Below are 19,999 nucleotides of genomic sequence, written 5' to 3' on the forward strand. Positions count from 1 at the left end.
TTCGAGGTGAAATGAGTAATATTTATAGGAAATTCAAAAAGAACCGTTTGGATGATATAATTTGTAGCCGTTCAGATTTATCGTTGGTGCGCAAAGGACCATGCGAGCTACCTTGGACCATCAGTGGTTTTACTGGGACCGCGCGGATAATCCTAGTCCGCTGGCGATTGGAAATGAACCGCGAGTCTTGAAATGAGACGCACGGCTGATCTAGGACCGCGATGGGCAAACTAATTATTTTGCTTAATTACCCAACCATTTTTCTCTTTTGTTGAGTCATAATGGATCTAAATGGACAAATCTTTGATTTGCCCATCTCATAAAAATTGCCCTAGTTATGCCACTAACTAGCCTAGTCAATAGTCACACAATTCGAAGGAAGCACAAGAAGATGCAAGGGTTCGTGGACTCGGGAAACAGTACTAACCACCACATTGTTTGTGTCATGTATAATTGCATCTCCAAACAGTCCCTTATTCCCTGATCGGGATTCGGGATCGAGTTTAGGCGTACCAACCTAAAATACACCACCGCCTACCGAATCAGTAATCACCAATCGAATAAAATCCACCTCCTTCGTCACACATTCAGCCACCATCTCCAATCTGTACCCGACTATAATTTCCTCTTTCTTCAATCACATCCCCGCTTGAATCAAATCTCAAATCTCAACACCAAAAATCACAAAAATGGAGATGACAAAATCCACAGCACCAGAAGGTCAAACCTTAGAGTATTTACCATCTGTACTTTTAGCTTCAATAATGACCAAACTAGATGTCTCTTCGATCTGTTCTGTTGCTTCTACTTGTAAAACTTTTAATGCTTGTGCTTCTCAAATCCTTTCGTTTCTCCCTAATTTCCATCTCATTGTAAGTATAACCTCTTTACTCTGTTCCTCTAATCATGTCAAATCTAGGTTTTTTTTTCTTCTTTTAATTTATATTAACTGTTATTTACATGATTTTTGATTTCAGGATATAGCACCTCCAATGAAGCAGTTGACTCCTCTATTGCCTACAAATCCTTACTTAAAAAGTATTAGAGTTGACTGTAAACGACTTGATGATAAGGCTATTGATTGCTTACTGAAACCTTCTTTGGAGGAGCTTTATCTGTATAACTGTGAAGATTTCAGCGGAAAATTGCTTTCCAGAATTGGATTTCAGTGCAGCAATCTTAAGTTTGTTTCTTAACACTGCTGATCTCTTGTTAAATTTCATATTTATTACTTTCTATTTTCAAATATGATAAATCTGATGGAATGATGCTCATAAACAATACATGTCTTAACATTAAGACTTCATGGTGTCAACTGTTTGGGATCGTTGATTATGGAAACTTCAAATTATGAAGTGTTGGATCCTATACTTGGAAATAAGTGACTAAGTTAATGTGTACACATGTTTTGTTTCGTAGTTAAATCGGAGTAAGGATGATACTAAAATTTTTAGCCAGAAGCGAATGTAAAGTAGATGGTTACTGCTTTAAGCATGTATAGCTAAATTGATAATTCACTCACTTGGGATTTCGAAACTTGAAACTTGAGATGTGAGTTAACATGATATACAACATATGGGTGAAATTTAAAAAATGCCTTGTGAGAATCTTTACTAGTTAAAGGTTTTATCCTCTGTCTTTGTCGGGCGGGTTACATCTTTTATTGAATTCATGAACTTATAACAAATTTGAGTTCTTGGATTTGATCTTGTTTCATTGAGACTAAGATGGAATGATGATGATAAAACATTGTGTTGCCCGACTCCCGAGCTAAGAAGAAGTGTTTTTTTTTTTTTTAATGTGAATATGGAGGAATGACAATCACTAGGAAACTTGACATTTGAGTTAACAGGATGGATGGCGTTTGTATATGATGTATTTTCATGAGTCTGCCTATATTTTTCTGCACTTAGTTGTGGGGCCGTATCTTTTATTCACTGTATCTACATGATCGTTAACCAGAGCATCAGTTTACTTGAAATTTAATCATTTCTTTTTTTGGTGCTTTGCACTTCAGGTCTCTCTACTTGGGTTTAGTGGCTGAGAAAAGAGGGCGAAGTATCTGGGTTTCTGATCTGGAGGAATTACTCTGTGGTTGTTCAGAGTTAGAAGTAAGTTTGTCTTTCATCACTTCTTTATAAAATCCATTGTAAGGTACTTTTTTTGTAATGTTTGGGTGAATATACATTCGTCTCACGTAGTTCCGTATGTTTTGTAATCTGCATCTAGGCCCACCTGGTCGCAAATGCCCGCACTATAGTGTATAAAAAGGATAAACTTAATGATGCTATAAAGAATTCAATTTTCTTGTTTAGCCTTACGCAGTTCTAGAAATAACCAAATATATGTATATATGTCTTAGTGTTGAGCCATTTTCCTGGTAATCTAGTTTATTATGGGCCTCTCGAAAAAATATTACTCAGAAGAGGTAGATAGTAAATTGTGTTTGCCAATCTGGTGTTGTAAGCACCTGGATGTTCTGATAATATCCTCTGGAATTTTCGTGATACCTACTCAGTACTCTGTAGGTTACCGCAAAAAGTAGGGGTACAAGGTTACTCTTAAACACTGTGATTGAATTGTTTAGGATCTTTTAAACATTGTTCTGCTGTATAAGTTGACTGATGCTTGTTATTATTTCTTTTACCATTGTAGTCACTGAGCCTGATGTTTGATATCTCGATGTTTCTGCCGGATCATTCTGCTCTAGCATGGACACTTGCTTCGCCAAATCTTGTAAATCTTGAGATTGGTGAGATCTCTTCAATTCTGATGAGTGAAATACTTAGCCCCACTGCAGAACGTCAGCAGCAGCTGCTCCCATCTGAGATGCGGACACCCATGCTGCCCAACATCCAAAAGCTGTGTATTACAGTAGATTATGTTACAGATACTTTAGTTGGTACGATTAGTGAATGTCTGCTAAATTTAACTCATCTGGATCTTCAAGATACCCCTGTCATAGAGCCAAATTCCTCGTTCGACCTCAGCAACTCTGGTCTTCAAAGAATTAACCAGCATGGGAGATTAAAGCATCTCTCCTTGGTCCGGAGTCAACAATATCTCCGCACCTACTTCAGGCGAGTCAATGACCTTGGTATTCTCTACATGGCAGATAAGTGCTCGAATATGGAAAGCATCTCTCTTGGTGGTTTCTGTCGTGTTACAGATTCAGGTTTCAGGGCAATATTGCACTCATGTGCAAACCTTCAAAAATTGAGGGTCTCCCGTGGAACCCAGTTAACAGATTTGGTTTTCCATGACATATCTGCAACCTCTCTCTCTCTTACGAATGTTAGCTTGAGATGGTGCAATCTCTTAACCGACCATGCTGTCGTGTGCTTAGCATACAACATGGATCTCAATGTTCTAGACTTGAGAGAATGTCGACACCTAGGTGACGAATCGCTGAAAGCAATTAGTGTTCTTCTTAAGTTGAAGACGTTGCTGTTAGATGGCTCTGATATTACTGATACAGGATTGTCGTACTTGGGAGAGGGAGTACTGAGTTCGTTAACCTCTCTGTCTGTTAGAGGTTGCAGGAAACTTACGTACAAGTGTATTTCTTCTATATTTGAGGGCTCTTCTGTTCGATCATTGCAGAACTTAGACCTCTCCTATCTTCCTAATTTCTCGGACAACGGGATTCTGTTACTTGCTAAAACTAGGGCGCGGATCATTGAATTACGTATGCGGGGGTGTCCGCTCATCGGCGACTCTTCGGTGATGGCATTGGCTTCGATGCAAGTTGAGGATGGTTGGTGGCACGGGAGTAGCTTGAGGTTGATGGATCTTTATGAATGCAGGGGAATTACACAACTCTCGTTTCGGTGGTTGAAGAAGCCCTACTTCCCAAGGTTGAGATGGTTTGGAGTGACAGGTAGTATAAATGCAGTTATGGTGGAGGCTCTAAAAAGGAGTCGGCCGTTGTTGCACATTGCTTGTCGCGGTGAGGAATTGGGAATATGTCACTGGGATAGCTCAGAGGGGTTGTACAGGCATGATCGTGAAGAAGTAGATGAGCTTGAACAATGGCTGCTTGAAGGTGAGAATGGGACTGATTATGGGACCGATTTTGAAAATGATGATGGTGAGGGCGGGATGAATGAGGATTACGAGGGTGAAGGTGGTCCAGAAATTGCAGTTGAGATTAATAATGGTGATGATGAAATGGTGGAATTGTTATAAGTTATATCTTCTCTTGTAGCATTGTTTAAAACATTTTAAACCCTTTGTTGTGGCGTTATGCCCGACATTATTTAAACTTTTGTTTGTAGAAACTCTGAAACACATTTGTTTCAAAACAGATATCTCAAAAAAAAAAAAAAAAAAAAAAAAAAAAAACTTCTGTTCCTAGTTGTTAATTTGTGTGCTTCTAATCTTAGCTTTAAAGTAAGAGAGAATAAGCTTATCTGAAAATACACAATTTATTTTCCCATATTCAAATTTTTCTGTGTGTTTTTCTTTATCGGGTAATTTGAGTTTTTGGTTATGGATTGGTTAACAGACTTTTTACATGATTGGTTCTCCAAAAAAAAACTAGACCTTTTGACTAGATTTTGAGCCCCAATTTGCCTCAAGGCACCCACGGGATAGCTTCTTTCATCTCATTGCCAAGCACTCGGCTTGTCCTGCATGTAATCCTCCATAATCCTCCATAGATTTGTCTGCCTCTGATGCCCCTCCTGCAAAATCATTTTGAGTCACGAATGGTTAGCCCAATACCAATAGTACTCCTAAACTTTGTTGTCTCTTAAGTCCAACGCTACAAAAAGCTTTAGTAGGTGTTGTTAAAACATCGTTCGCACTTCGCAATGTTAATTTGAAGGCTAAATTGGGCTTGCTTAGTAGCGTTCCTGTCGTGCTCGTGCATTGAGAAAGAATCAAACAGTTTTTGCGATTGATGTAGAGGCGTCGGTGGGGTGCCAATTGGATTTGGATCCGTCTTCTATTCAGCATATATGTGTTAATGCAATCGGGATAATCTCAAGCATTTCCATTTAGGCTGTCTTAGACTTTATATCCTGACAATATAATACATTAACTTGACCAAACCATGGTCCATGCTAGTAACCAATTAACAACTCCTACTCACAAAAAAAAATCTTTAGCTAACATCTATGCTTAAACCCTCAATCAAATTCGAGTCATTCGACGATATTGTCAAGACATCACCGATCAAATTTTGAGTATACTTCGGTAGGACTACAGCTTCACAAGTCCGACAGCCGGATTTCCTTGAGCTACCGTTAAACATATTACTTTTGACATTTCAGGAATCCGAATGACTTGCAAAGGTAGGATACTGGAACTGGTTTATTCCACATTGTTTATTAGTATTTTGACTGGCCGTTTTCTGCTGTATTATGGTCCATTAGTTATCTTATTAGTTTAATCCTTTGTGCTTATAGACCTCATATATAGAATAATAATGAGAATATGCCCACATTAACCACTGTTTCACTTGACATATAAGGTTTAACTAGAAAAGTTGTCGACAGACACTAAAAAAATATCAACTTGGACTGCTGCTATTTCACAAGTCTCAACCACTTTTTGAACAGGTAAATTTCCATTTCGAGGTCATGAGAAATCTAATGACCGCCTTTTTTTTCTCTGTCTAATGACTCTTTATCTAAACGGACTATTTATTTGCAGTTAATTTATTTTCATTCCACTTTGAAACAACTAGCTGAACAGGTTAGATCCTATTTTTAGTCAATTTGGTATTTCCTAGTTTTCGAGTTCTGCACTCCGTCTCCATGAGACCTCGGATTCAACGGCTTTTGAATATATGTACATTATAAATGTATTTACCGGGTCCTTAATTGTCGTACGACGACTGTACTTGGGCAGCAATTAGCGGGTTCGAAGCAAGAAGATAAGGGAGGATTAACGTGACATGTTGTGAGGCTCACGATCCTTTGCTTAATTTCTTTACAGATTTTCACATTTCCTTTTCGAAGATGTACACTTATCGAGACTCGGTTTGCTTGCATTTAGCAATTAGACTTGGCGGCAAGTTTCTTTCAGTTAATTAAGTTCCAAGAGCCAACTTAAGAAGTTTTGAGCAGACAACAAATTCATCGCAGTTTCTTAAGCGTTTTGCTTATAGAGGCCATTTGACAAGTTGTGTTTTAACTTCATAGATAGATTGTGTTCATGGCCACATGCAGCCTGTTTATAACTTAAACAAAGGCATTAGCGCATATACTATTTTAACTTTGGTTTCGGTTTATTGACCACATTTCCATTTTATTTTTCAAGACAAAACCTGTTAAAATTGTTGACGCAAATTTGATTAGGTTGTTCTTTTCCTACTTTGTAGGATTAAGTGTTTGAATCATTTTCTTTATAACTTTATTAGTTGGTCGTGTCCCACGGTCTATCGTGGAGAATGGATAGACAATAGGAATGGTTCCTGACTGATTTGATACATATGCGAGGGCTCTGCGAATCGGGCGAAAATTGAGTTGACTCAGCTCCAAAATTCTTAATAATTTTCTCAATGTTTATATCAATAATCTGATTTTTTTTCTCTTCGAATCCTTTTTAACATGATTCTATCAACACCTTTAGCTAATTAGTTTTTCTTCTATTCTTTTCTAAGTTTTTTCATATATTACTGTTTAAGTGTTTTTCTATTTGTTTGTCTCATCTTTCAAATAGCTTGTTTCATCTTCCTAATGGCTTTTTAAATCTTTTGCAGGATCTCTTTCAAGCATCATGGCAGGCATCCAATTTTGGACTTTGGCATGGTGATATCTTCTTCTGTCAACTTTATCGTTGCACCAAACAATAGTTCTGACTTCATCTTTAGCAGTTTTGCGACCCATCAACAAAAGCATGGTTTCTATCAGTATGATCCAGTATTTCAGTTTAGAGCATGTTTATGATCCCAATGATTCTAGTGAGTCAAGTTTCTACGGGTTCGACATTCCAATTCATTGGTGCGAGTCTGGAAATTTAAATTTTCAAAATTCAAAGTTTCCCCCTATAACTCAGCGTAATTGGTGGACATGTAAACTGGTATTGATTACGTATCAATTGACCTCTATCTCATTCAATTCTACCTATACCTTTCCAGCTCAAAAGAATATATCCTTTCCTAATTCCTCACAAAATAGTTATACCAGTATAACTAAATTTGGTTATATTATATACAATTCTCAACAATATAACACGGAGAAACCAAAGTGTTTTCTTATCATCTTCCCTAAAGTTAAGTCTTAATTTTTGATTATCAGAACTATGGCTTCATCTTCAAACCCTCAGGTTTCTTTAATTACCTCAAAGATGCAAGCAACTAAACTTCGCATCAATGCAAGACAAATCAGGAAAGTTGTTGGTTCGAGTAGAGTTATATCATCATCAACTGAAGATTTGAGCAATTCTCTTATTGGTAAGCTTTTCACAAAAGATACTTTTGAAATAGATGAAATACGGAAAGAAGTCATGCAACTGTGGAAGCAATACAAAATCTTGAATATGCGTGCTCTGAATAAGAATATTTTTCTTTTTAAGTTCACTTCAAATGAAGTTGTTAAAGCTATTCTTAAGAAAGGTCCTTGGAACATTAAGAAGTATCATCTGAACCTCAAGAAATATGATCCCTCCATTGCTGTAAAGGATCAAGTTTTTACTCATCAAGAGTGGAACGTTCAGTTCAAAAATATTCTTCTTGAACATTACTCGGTTCAGGTTATTGATGAAGCTCTAGTTGAATTAGGTTCAAAGATTAAAACTGAACCAGCAAATTGTAGACCTGTGGCTGGCTCAATGATTACTGCAAGAGTCAAAATAGATCTTAAGAAACCTATGCACAGAGGTGGATGGTGGAATACAGCTTCTGGTGGGGTTACATGGGTTCACTATCATTGGGAAAGACAGCTTCATCTTCTCTACAAAGAATGTTTCACTATAGACCATAATGATGATGAATGTGAAAACACTGCATTGGATTTAAAGATTAGAAAATATACAAATGAAGAATATGTTACTTATTTCCATAATCTTGCAAGAGCGTATGGTGTTGAAATTACTGAAGATTTTGATCTGTTGTAAAGGGTATGTGAAGTAAGTCAGAGACAGCTTGAAGAAAAAGAAAAGGATGAGAAACAGGAAGAAGAAAGAAGAGCTACGAGATCAAGAAGTGAAGATAAACAAGATAATTATGGGACAAAAGTCACTCTAAGTCATGTCTTAAAGACTCATGATATTCACAAAAACATTACGGGTCTTAATACTGGATCATCTAATAGATTGGAACATTTTGATGGGATGGAGCATGACTTGGCTGAGGAAGGAGAACTACCTGCAAGAGAGTACTCTCATGAAATGAATGAGGCTACTGCAATATTGGTAACTAAAACTTTATCCTTTGCTTTACAATCTGAATTTTCTATTTCTTTATCTTATTATTAAATATTCCTGCAAATATGAAAGTCCTAGCTTGGAATGTTCAAGGTCTAGCAAAAAAATTCACCAGAGATCAAGTTTTTGTTCTGGTTAAAAAACACTCCCCTGATTTTTTGTTTCTCTCTGAAACAAAAATAGGTAGTGATAAAATGGTATCCTTAGCAAATTCTCTAAGTTACTGCAATTATGTTCATATTGATAGAGTTGGTCTAGCTGGAGGTCTAATACTAATGTGGAAAGATGGAATATATTGTGAAGTACAGGATGTCTCAAAAAATATGATGCATGTTGTCACCAAAATAGATCCTAGTAAGCCAGATGTCCTTATTACTTTTATGTATGGATCCACCTATTTTGATAAGAACAAGAACAATGGGAATTTCTTTTAAGAATTAGTGAAAATATCATGCAATCTTGGATAGTAATAGGTGACTTGAATTTCCATATGCATGACATATCTGAAGCTGTTAACTATTCTATTGAAGATAGGTATGTTCAAGACAAGGTTAATACTTGTGGCCTTATGGATATAGGTTACAGTGGTAAACATTACACTTGGACTAGTAACAGTTTTGGGACTGGCAGTAGAAAATCCAGAATAGACATGGTTATAGGTAACAACTATTGGTGTAACTTTTTTCCCCAAGCTAAGCTTATGCACTTAGTTCAAGATGGTTCTGATCATTGTCCTATCTTATTAATCCCACAAGTTATTAGTAGAAATACCTGGAGGCCTTTTAAATTTTTTTGCCACGTGGATGAAACATTTTGTTTTTAAAACTCAATTTTCTATTGCATGGGCTACTAATGTTTCTGGGTCTGCAGGTTTCAACTGATTACTAAACAACATAGTACAAGGAAAAGATTTTCTCACTAGAATAAAATTGAGTTTGGAGATATTGATAGAAATATTAATAACTTACAAACTCAACTTGAGACAACTCAAAATGACATAAATTTTGGGGCTCAGCATGAAACCATTGTTACTTTCACTAGAAAATTAGATGAATGGTTTAACATTAAGGGTGAGTTTTATAAACGAAAATCAGGTGACACCTTCATTACAGAAATGGATCAAAATACCAAATATTTTCACACTTTATCTAATAGAAGAATGTTCAGGAAAAATATTGACTGCTTATGTGATGATAATGGTATCTGGTTTAATGATAGTGATGATATTGCTAATATGCTTGCTAGGTAAGTAAAACTTCTAATCCTAATTTTACTAATACCACTTTTGACATCATTTCCACTGTTATTACTGCTCAAGATAATTCTCAGCTCAATAGAATACCTTCTAGTGATGAAATCTTTGAAACCATTAAACATATGAATGCTTGGGGCTCACTTGGCCCCGATGGCTTCCAATCTGGTTTTTACAAATACAATCGGGGCATTATTGGGCAAGATGTTACGAATGTTATTCAAGGTTTTTTTGAAACAAGTTTCATGCCAACAGTTTTCAACAAAACTTATCTTAGTTTGATACCTAAGACTAATAATGCTACTAAACCTGTAGATTTCAGACCTATAGGTTTGTGCAATACTATTTATAAGGTTATCTCTAAGATTATGGCAGATAGAATTAAACCTCACCTAAAACATCTGACCTCTCCTTATCAAGCAGCATTTGTTCCAGGTAGAGATATTCATGACAACATCATTGTGGCTCATGAGATGATTCACTCCATGAAGCATAAAGAAGGTCCCAGTGGCACTATGGCTTTAAAACATGATCTTTCTAAAGCCTTTGATAGAATAGAATGGCCTTTACTGCTAGGAGTTCTTAAAATTTTTGGTTTTGATGAGCAATTCCGTGGTTATATAAATCAGTGCATCTCTGTTCTCTTAAATGGGTCTCTACTCATGGGTTTAATCCATCTAGAGGAATTAGTCAAGGTGATCACCTATCACCTTATCTTTTCATCCTATGTATGGAATTCTTATCTAGACTGTTATTAAATGCTGAGACTAATCATCAAATTTCATGAGTTAAAGCAGCTAGGAATGCTCCAGGTATTACCCATCTAATGTTTGCAGATGACATTCTTATTTTTGCTCAAGCTGATATGTACAATATTGCTGGTATTTTGAACACTCTTGACTATTTTGGTAGTGTGTCTGGTCAAATGCTAAACTTGAATAAGTGAAGTGTTTACTTTAGTCATAATCTTAGTCCTAGTACAAAAGAAATTCTTGCTAGAGAACTCAAAATGTCTGAAATGAAGGATAGTGATACCTATTTAGGTGTCACTTTGTTATTAGGAAGGAATAAAACCAAAGCCTTTAAGCCACTGGTTCAATCTTTTGGTTCTAGACTCAAGATTTGGAAAGGAAAAATTATGAATCGCTCTGCTAGAACTGTTATGGTCAAACATGTGTTAAATGCCTTACCTACTTACCAGATGGGTTTTTTTAGAATTCCTAAAACTTTGATTGATCAGATGGATGCTATTTAAAAAAAATTCTGGTGGGGACACAGTAGTAATAGAGGCCTTTGTTTACTAGGATGGAATAATATGAGTATTCCAAAGTCTTTGGGTGGTCTAGGCTTTAGAAACCTTGAACATTTCAATACTTCTATGCTAACTAAATTAGCATGGAAGGCCTGTAATGATGACAGTTCTCTTTGAATGCAACTTGTTAGAGCCAAATATGGTAAAGATGGCAGTTTACTCCATCTGGATAAGTTAAAAGATAATTCTTCATGGCTTTGGAAAACCATTTACTCTGGTATTGAGGTTCTTCAACAATACTCTATGCGGATAGTTCAGTGTGGTATTAAAATTAACATTTGGCTTGATAATTGGATTATTGGCTTCAAAGTCCACCTGTCCCAACCGTGGGTCTTTCTAGCATGTTATCTTATACTCTTGTTTTTGATCTTTTTCTACCTGGTACTAGAATCTGGAATGAGCAGCTAATATGTTCTATTTTTAATCAAGATACTTCTACTGCTATCCTAAATATGCATATTCCTTCGATTGGTGAAGATTATTTGATTTGGAAACCTGACAGAAAAGGTATTTTCACTGTAAAGAGTGCTTACAATACTCTTTGTGCTAGTTCTGTTAATAATGCCATTGCTGGAGATAACATTCCTAAAGATGTTTGGAAACATCTATGGCAGTATAAAGTACCTCACATAGTACAACTTTTTGTCTGGAAATGTTTAAAAAACATTGTTCCTGTTAGAGTCAAACTTGCAAGTTATAACCCTGAAGTTGAGTCACATTGTAAGTTTTGTAATCATAGTCTTGAAACTATTAATCATTTTCTGGTTGGGTGGGACTATGCTAGATCCATCTGGAATGCCTTAAATGTTGATATTATTATTGATACTCAGCAATATAATTCATTTCAATCTTGGGTAGCATCTTGGTTCATTGCAGGTGAAGAACTCCATAATAGTAACAAAAATGAGGATTATGTGATTAAGTTAATGTGCATTATATGGTATATTTGGAAGTGCAATCTAATTTTTCAGGATATTGATCCTAATAAAAACAGTACTCTCTCTAGGATACAACATTTAATTCAACTTTGTAATCATGTTGTTGTTCCTACTACTGTTAATAGACAATGCAGTACTCTCATCAAGGAATGGATCCCTTCAGAGGAAGGATTTCTTAAGTTGAATATAGATGCCTCTTACATGTCTGAAACTAAGAAAAGTAGCATTGGACTAATTGTGCGTGATCATGCAGGAAATGCAGTAGGAGTTAAAGGCTTCCAACTGGAGGAAGAAGTGGAGGCAGATGTGGGAGCTGAACATTTTGAATGCAAAGCTCTAATCATGGCAGTAGATTGGATGGAGGAGTGTGGTTATGACAAAGTTATCTTTGAAATGGATTATGAAAATGTGGTGAACTCTGTTAACAGTGGAGAATCCCAAGTGCACAGGATTAATCAACATTTTATTTCAGCTATCAAGAACAAGTTTTCAAGTAATTCTTTTTGGTTTTGCAAGTTAGTTAATAGACTAGGTAATGGTGTGGCTCATGAACTAGCAAGAAAAGCAAGACTTGAAGCCCTAAGTTTTTCTTATGTTTTCCAACTTTCCTCCTGATATCTCCAAATATATTGAGGAAGATTAGGTTTTTTACAACAGTTAATCAATAAATCCACTCTTTAGTATATAAAAAAAAGGAATGGTTCCCATTATTTAGGAAGTGCAGTAGTGTGTTAAAGTGGGAATACCCAAAAAGTCTTGTTTTGGTTATAAACACGGAAGTTGTAAGTGAAAGAAAATGTACCAGTTTTTTTTAATAGGAAAAAAGATACATTAAGAACTTAAATTTTAAATTACATAAGATGAGTATTTCACGAGATCTCTAAACTCTTGAGCGGAGACTCGATCTGCTGATATCATATTTGAGAGACAGGCTCCTGGCCAACTGAACTAACCCCTAAAAGAAAAATGTAACCAGATTAATAACAATGTAATTCTTTGTTGTTTTTTTTTTAATTTTGATTTTCTCTCTACTTCTGTCTCAATCCATGAAACTCCAACATGGTATCAGAGCTGGGGTAGAAAGAGGGTAGAGAGATTTTATGAGTAAAGAGTAAAGATATATTTTGAGAAAATATTTTTGAAATTGTTGTTTGAATGAGGATTGTGATTTTGAAGAACTAGAGAGCAAAATTAAAAGTTTTCTTTGAGAGAGAGGAAAATCATTTCATATGCCTAGAAAGTATGGTTATTGTTATTAAGAAAGCTAAAAAAACTAGGGGGAAAGCTTACTTTTAGTCAATGAGAGATGACCTAGTGTCAATTAATGGGTAAAAAGAAAAACAATCTGTGAGTAGTTTATTCTACTCCTTCTCAAACTGTAACGAGACAACCATCAATGAGCAGTCGAGAAATGACATCTTTCCTTTAATGATTAGCATATCTATTCGTCTTGTACAAAAAGTGCTTGCATCAAAAAGATCTTGTTTCTAAGCAAACAAAATGTTTAAAAAAATCACCTTTTAACTGCTCATTGATTTGGTCAATAAAATATATCTGCATGCAAAATCTGTATATGAGAACAAATATCGGTGATAAAACTCGATTCTTTTTTCTTTTTGATTAACATGTAACGGCTTTATCTTACATATTAAAAGAATCATCACTTTGTGTCAATCCAAAACCAATAATATTGTAGATTACTAGAAGATAATGTACTAAATAAAAGTATACTGAATAATCTGGATTGCATTGTTATATTAACTGACCTAGAATCGGGCATGGTTAATTATTTTGTTCCTACGTAGCAACTTGGTGTTTATCTAATCTTTTATGCTCTATCAATACATATTTCATGAACAAACCATGCGTAAATTGTATTTTTTTAATCATGATGATCGAGATTAGAACCTTGAATTCAACGATATCTCTATTTTCAAAAAGAGATGTGATTAACAGTGTTATAGCTTGAGCTGAAATCGTGATAATAAAAATAAATAGGTTTTAGAATTCATGTTTCTACCCATATTGACCATAAAATCAAATATTAATCGACTATAGTCAGCTTTCCCTATAATAATTGTCAGAAGTATTTGGTTTTATTGAAGTTTTCTTATTTTAGTTTATCAACCTGTTGAGTAGAGTTGAAAGTAAAGTGCAGCATACATGTTTCTTTTTTTTTTCTTTTTTTTTTCTGGTAATAAGAACTATCAGTAATCCCATCATATTAGTTTCACGATATGAAACGTTTTTAAAAAAAATATGTGTGTTTATTTGAGGGAGGGATAGAGTTTGAAGGATATATATAAAAGGTTTGTGAACTTCTTTTTTAATTATTTTTCTTCGGTTTGTGTTTTCCGCTCAGGAGGTTTTATATACCCTGTGAGAGCTAAAAGCGAAGCTCTTCCTCTCTTTTTTGGAGTATCATATTGTTATCTTCAAGTTATTTTTTCTTGCAAAAGTTTGATATGATTGCTCAGAGGTTGTGTAATATGGTGCTTGAGGTATAATTTATTTGCTTCAAGATTTTTGTCCACAATGTATTTGTTTTTATTACTCAAAGAGGTTGCTAGAATAAACTTGAAAGGTATTGTTTACTTTGAGTCTTCGTCGCAAGTTATGATTGATTTTATGTCTTCTCAGAAGTTTAAAGTGAAAGTTTGGATTGTTTTTTATTTATTAATGATAGTCTTCAAGTGTCTTTCTTCTTCAAGTGTTGCGAGGACATGCTTGTGTTAGTTTCTGTTTGAAGTATTACTTTCGATAATGGCTGATTCGATTAACCTGTTAAAAGGAAAAAAAAATGTTAGTGCTAAAGGCATTGGTTTGCGTCAATTATTTCAGCTAAGATTCTTTAAATCACCTGCTTAAGATTTTGTATTTTCGCTGCGTTCGAAGTGTTAGTTATTTGGTCTTAGTGACCATTTTGAAGATGGAGTTCCGGCTTTTTGCAAAGCGCTCAGGACTGTTTAATGTATTTGAGAAGACATTTGTTAGTTGTGATGCTACAAGTTTGGTTTTGTTTCTTACATTAACAAACATGTGAAAAGAACGTAGTTCTAGCTTGCTAATGATTTGTTTTTGTTTTGTGATAAAGAATTATCACCCGACGTCCATTTGAAGAGGTATGTATTATGGAGTTCTTGGACTCCTTAAATGAAACCAGAAATCCTTTTTGTTGAAGAATCAATCAACATGGTACAGTAAAGCAAACAAGCAATGTCGTAACAGAAGTTCTTTAGAAACTTCGTTTTTCTTCGCAGTTGCGTAACTGGATGTTATAGGATTAGTTGTGTAACTAGATATCATAGGATTTTGCATCAAAGGGGAGTGTTAAAATTATTGATGCAACTTTGGTTAGGTTATAATGTTCTTACTTTATAGGATTAAGTGTTTGCATCATTTTTTTTATTAATCGGTCGTGCCCCACGATCTGTTATGGAGAACGGCTAGAAATAGGAATGGTTCCGATTGTTTAAGAAGTGCAGTAGCATGTTAAGTGGGAACGCCCACAAAGTTTTGATTTGGTTATACGTACGTAAGTTGTAAGTGAAACAAAAATGTAACCAGATCAATAACAATGTAGCTCTTTGTTTTTTTTAATTTTGATTTTCTCTCTACTCCTTTCAATCCATGAAACTCCAGCATGGTATAAGATCCGCGGTAGAGAGAGGGTAGAGAGATTCTATGAGTAAAGAGTAGAGAGATATTGTGAGTAAAGATTTTTGAGATTGTTGTTCGAGTGAAAATTGTGAATTTGAAGAATTAGAGAGTAAAATTAAAAGTTTTTCTTTGAGAGAGAAGAAGACCAATTCAGATGCCTAGAAAGTATTTGGTTTTGTAAACTGGGTGAAGTTTTCCTATTTCATTTTTTTCAACTTGTTGAGTAAAGTTGAAAGTGAAGTAAAACATACATGTTTTTTTTATTTTTTATTTTTATTTTATAGTAGGTATCAATAATGCCATTATATTAGTTTCATAATATGAAACGTATTTAAAAAAAATATATATGTTTACTTGAGGGAGAGACAGAGTTTGAAGGATATAAAAGGTTTGTGAACTTTTTATTTAATTATTTTTCTCCGGTTTGTGTTTTCACTCAAGAGGTTTTCTAGACCCTGTAAGGGCTAAAACAGAAGCTCTTCCTTTTTTTTTCTAAACAAAGCTAAAATATGTATGTAGCTATTTGTTTTTCTTAATTTTGATTTTCTCTCTCCTTCTCTCTCGATCCATGAAACTCCAACAAATTCGACGTGTCCATATCACATCATTTAGCTAAAACAAACCATTTTGTATGTTTTAGCACAAACCATAATACCAATCTACTAGTTCACAGTACTACCAATTTATTGTTTGTTCGATTAAAATATAACAAATTTTGTTTTTTTAGTCAGAGGAGACTTACACGTCTAAATACAGTAATATCATTGACTCCCAAATTGGACAGATGAGCTCATTATGTGCATCTTGAACTTGACACAAATTGGAGTCCGATTCAAACTTTTCTGGCATTTTTCCTCATTTCATGTTAATGTCTAAACAGAAAAGAAAAAGAGATACAAACGTTTACATGTAATGTAGCTTCTTTGAGATGTAAAAGGCTCACTGTCGTCCACCCGTGTCTGCCAATGGAATATGCTATCCCATGAAAATATACACTTTTCCGATGGGGTGGTTGACTTCATTAACATCCAAGTCGACAATACCAGGTTCCCTCCCATGAATGTAAGCCGATCTTTTGAGCTTTTTGCAGTTTAGGCAGTTGACTTCTTGTTTACCATGAAAGTCAACAGTTCCATGTTCTTACTTCTTATTGCTACTCATAAGAGAAAAAGAATATGCCCCGATGAAAACACTTGTTGCACGTCCCATGCAACTTCACCTAAATTCATATAGATGGTGGAATTTTCACATATGTTTCACCTGCTATGTACCTAAAATCCAAGCTTGCTTCTCTAAGATGGCTAATTAAATCCATGAGGTTTTGAAAACCTCCGTGAAGAAAACCAAATTTCCTAAAATTATTTTCACGTGACTAGTAAATCTTATCTCTCTACCAAAAAAACAAAAAAAATTACACTAGAAAATTAAAACAAATGATGCTTGCAATTTATTGTTATTGTTAATCGTTTAATTGAAAGTTTTAAACACATGTTTATATTTCATTATGCGGCCAAATTCATGGGTAGACTTGGATGGTATACCTTATGATGATGATGTAAATGCCAAAATTCAATTCACCATATTTTTAAATTATTAAAAACAAGGCATAGCTTGCATCAACTGATTGATTAAAATGTAATAATTCACTCTTTTTTTTCCAATTCAATTAAACATCATAATTTATCACGGTGAAGTCATACTAATTATTTAGAATCAAATTTTGAATCCTAACAATTCATTATTATTTTGGTTCCCTTGATTTGTTTTAGTTTTGTAACTCTAGTGACAGGCGCAAATTAACATGAGGAAGGTCTATATTAGAATCTTCCAACCCGAAAAAAATAATGCCATCCTTTCCACAGATACTAGATCTATTTGTTTGTTTATACCGAGGTTTACTACCCTTTGAATCCTAACAATTCATTATTATTTTTGTTCCCTTGATTTGTTTTAGTTTTGTAACTTTAGTGACAGGCGCAAATTAACATGAGGAAGGTCTATATTAGAATCTTCCAACCCGAAAAGAATAATGCCATCCTTTCCAAAGATACAAGAACTTAATTATTTGTTTATACCGAGGTTTACTACCCGAACCTGCACAAATCAGAAGCAACACAAGTGTTTAGACATCTTTCTGGACCTTACTTAGATTAGAGATGGATTCAACTACTAGGGATTATTCATAATAGTTGTTAGAATATAATTATATAGTCATGTATGCTGGTTGTCTTGACTAACACACAACACACGGTTATTAGTTTCCTCAAACCATAATGAATTTGATTGAAACAATTTATCAAACAGATCGTGCACAACCCATGAGAAAAGATAGATTTTTCCTTTGAATCTTCTTTAATGAATACTACTGGGCTCACTAGTTGCTCAGTGAACGCGATGTCTTGGATTTTTCAACATTATAGTGTAAGCCCATGAAATATATATCATGTAACCTATTTCCTTACTTCATTGGTTCTTGATTGTGTTAATTTCGTCCATGAATAATGTTGGAATCCATGAGCGCTTTTAGAGTACATCGCCTTGTAATCATCACAAAAGTGGCCCCACTTCACACTGTATGTAGGGACCTCTTATTTCAAAATATCCTTCCATACTTTTCTTAGTTTGACTAAGATATGTAGGAATCACTAAGAGAAATTCTCAACCTATTACTTGATAGGTAACATAGTTTCATCCTAAAAATGGAAGAAAGAATAATCTTTATCAATGTTTCCGGCGAGTATTTTATAACTTATTTTTCCATTTTAAATCTAGACCATGGGATCTCTAATTGCTAAGTGGGGTTACTGCCGTAACTTACTCTTCATTTTCATGTAATAATCACATTCCTATCGATGATCAATTATTACCTCTCTGGATGACAATTTTGTAAGTGGATTCGCTAGATTATTGTTGGACCTTATATAACTTACAATTATTATTCCACTAGAGAGAAATTGTTTAATGTTCATGCCATCTACGAATATATCGACACTTACTATTATACATTTACTATGAGCCTTTGTTATAGTTGTTTGGCTATAGTAATATATGCTTATTGCCGACATGGGCTTAGGCCAAACTGGTATATCTTACAGGGAGTGAAGAAGCCACTCTGCTTCTTCTAATGCTTTGTTTAAAGCAATAAATTCATCTTTCATTGTTGATCTAAAAATAAACGTGTGTTTACATGATTTCCATGATATGGATGCCCCGTCCGTAATAAAATCGAGCCACTAGTAGCCTTAGTATCATCGATTTATGAGGTCCAATTTGCACCAACATATCCTTCAAAAACTGCTGCATAAATTGTGTAATGCGAACAACACTCATTTGTATTTCTCAAGTATCTCAAAACTATTCCTAGGGTTCGCCAATAAGTTTCACCACGGTTACTCATAAACCTTTAGTTTACTCACTGCACATGTTATATCTAGCTTGTATCCGTTAGACACACTTAACTTCTAAAAAGTATCCTGATTGGCTAATTCTTTTGTCCAAATTCTTTTTAAGATGGATGTTGTGATCTAAAGGTGTTCTTACCGTTTTCTTGTCATCCTTGTTAAATTTTTCTTAATGTAGTGTTCTTGAGATAATTTACTCCCTTCTCTAGTTGTAGAGACTTTAATTCCAAGAATGGCATTTAGTTTTATTGAGTCTTTCACATCGAAAATTTTAGGCAACACTTTCTACCAGCAGTTCAGAAGGAGGTCAACTATCTTATTTTTTTTTTACTTGGTGCTTAGTTTTAAAAAAGTTTGAGATGCCTGGTTTTTTATAGCTCACACATACGATTGAAGAAACTCTAATCCTTTAAGCCGCAGCTGCTCCGATTTGTTCTCATGTGAGTTAAACTGGTTTAAAGGTCAACTATCCTTTAATCATTTGTTTCAACCGGTTTGTACTAGATTTAGATTCCTTTTATTGTTTTGGGTTAATTAGTTTGGGAGATTTTCTCTGATTTTTTGTGGGGTTTAATTCATGGTGATGAAATTGAAAATTTGGATTTCGGTTTACTCTAAAAGAATTATATCTCTATTGGTAAAATCATCAACATCCGCTACGAAATCAAGATCTCCACAAACAATCAAGATTTCACCAACAATGGAAGCAGTAGCAACATGTACCAAGATAACACCAACAATCACCAAGACACCAACAGAAATAGCAGCAACCAAGACTCCGACGCATAAATAGATTCAGACCGATTTATACTTTTTCATTATGATTCCAACTGATCTAGTAAACCCTAGGTACTTTTGTTTAGTTAGATTAGTTAGTCACTTTTGGATTAAAAATACTGAGAAATGACTGGATCATCTGATGATCCTTACACTTCTACATTTTTCAATTAGGTGTAGTTTGTTTTTGTTGCAGACATAACAAGTTTGGCCATTTAAGCTATCCATGTTACTTTGTTCTTGGTTTACTAGAATGGTACAGTCGGAAGTAAAAGTTGAATGCTAT

General features: G+C 34.7%; 1 protein-coding gene across 1 annotated transcript; it reads left to right on the forward strand.

The window, feature by feature from the left end:
• The first annotated feature begins 548 nt into the window (after nt 1-548).
• Nucleotides 549-4,263, forward strand: LOC113291599 (F-box/LRR-repeat protein 10-like). Its single transcript, XM_026541118.1, has 4 exons — nt 549-872; nt 978-1,183; nt 2,018-2,111; nt 2,656-4,263. The coding sequence occupies exons 1-4, from the start codon at nt 690-692 to the stop codon at nt 4,186-4,188; spliced, it is 2,016 nt and encodes a 671-aa protein (XP_026396903.1). The 5' UTR covers nt 549-689; the 3' UTR covers nt 4,189-4,263.
• Nucleotides 4,264-19,999: the final 15,736 nt, after the last annotated feature.

This window comes from Papaver somniferum, chromosome 1, assembly GCF_003573695.1.
Source record: "Papaver somniferum cultivar HN1 chromosome 1, ASM357369v1, whole genome shotgun sequence".
Lineage (NCBI taxonomy): Eukaryota > Viridiplantae > Streptophyta > Magnoliopsida > Ranunculales > Papaveraceae > Papaver > Papaver somniferum.

Coding starts and splice junctions, on each gene's coding strand:
- LOC113291599 (XM_026541118.1), top strand. CDS start 690: ATGGAGATGACAAAATCCACAGCACCAGAAGGTCAAACCTTAGAGTAT. Junction 873..977: donor TCCCTAATTTCCATCTCATT/GTAAGTATAACC, acceptor TTTTGATTTCAG/GATATAGCACCTCCAATGAA. Junction 2,112..2,655: donor GTGGTTGTTCAGAGTTAGAA/GTAAGTTTGTCT, acceptor TTACCATTGTAG/TCACTGAGCCTGATGTTTGA.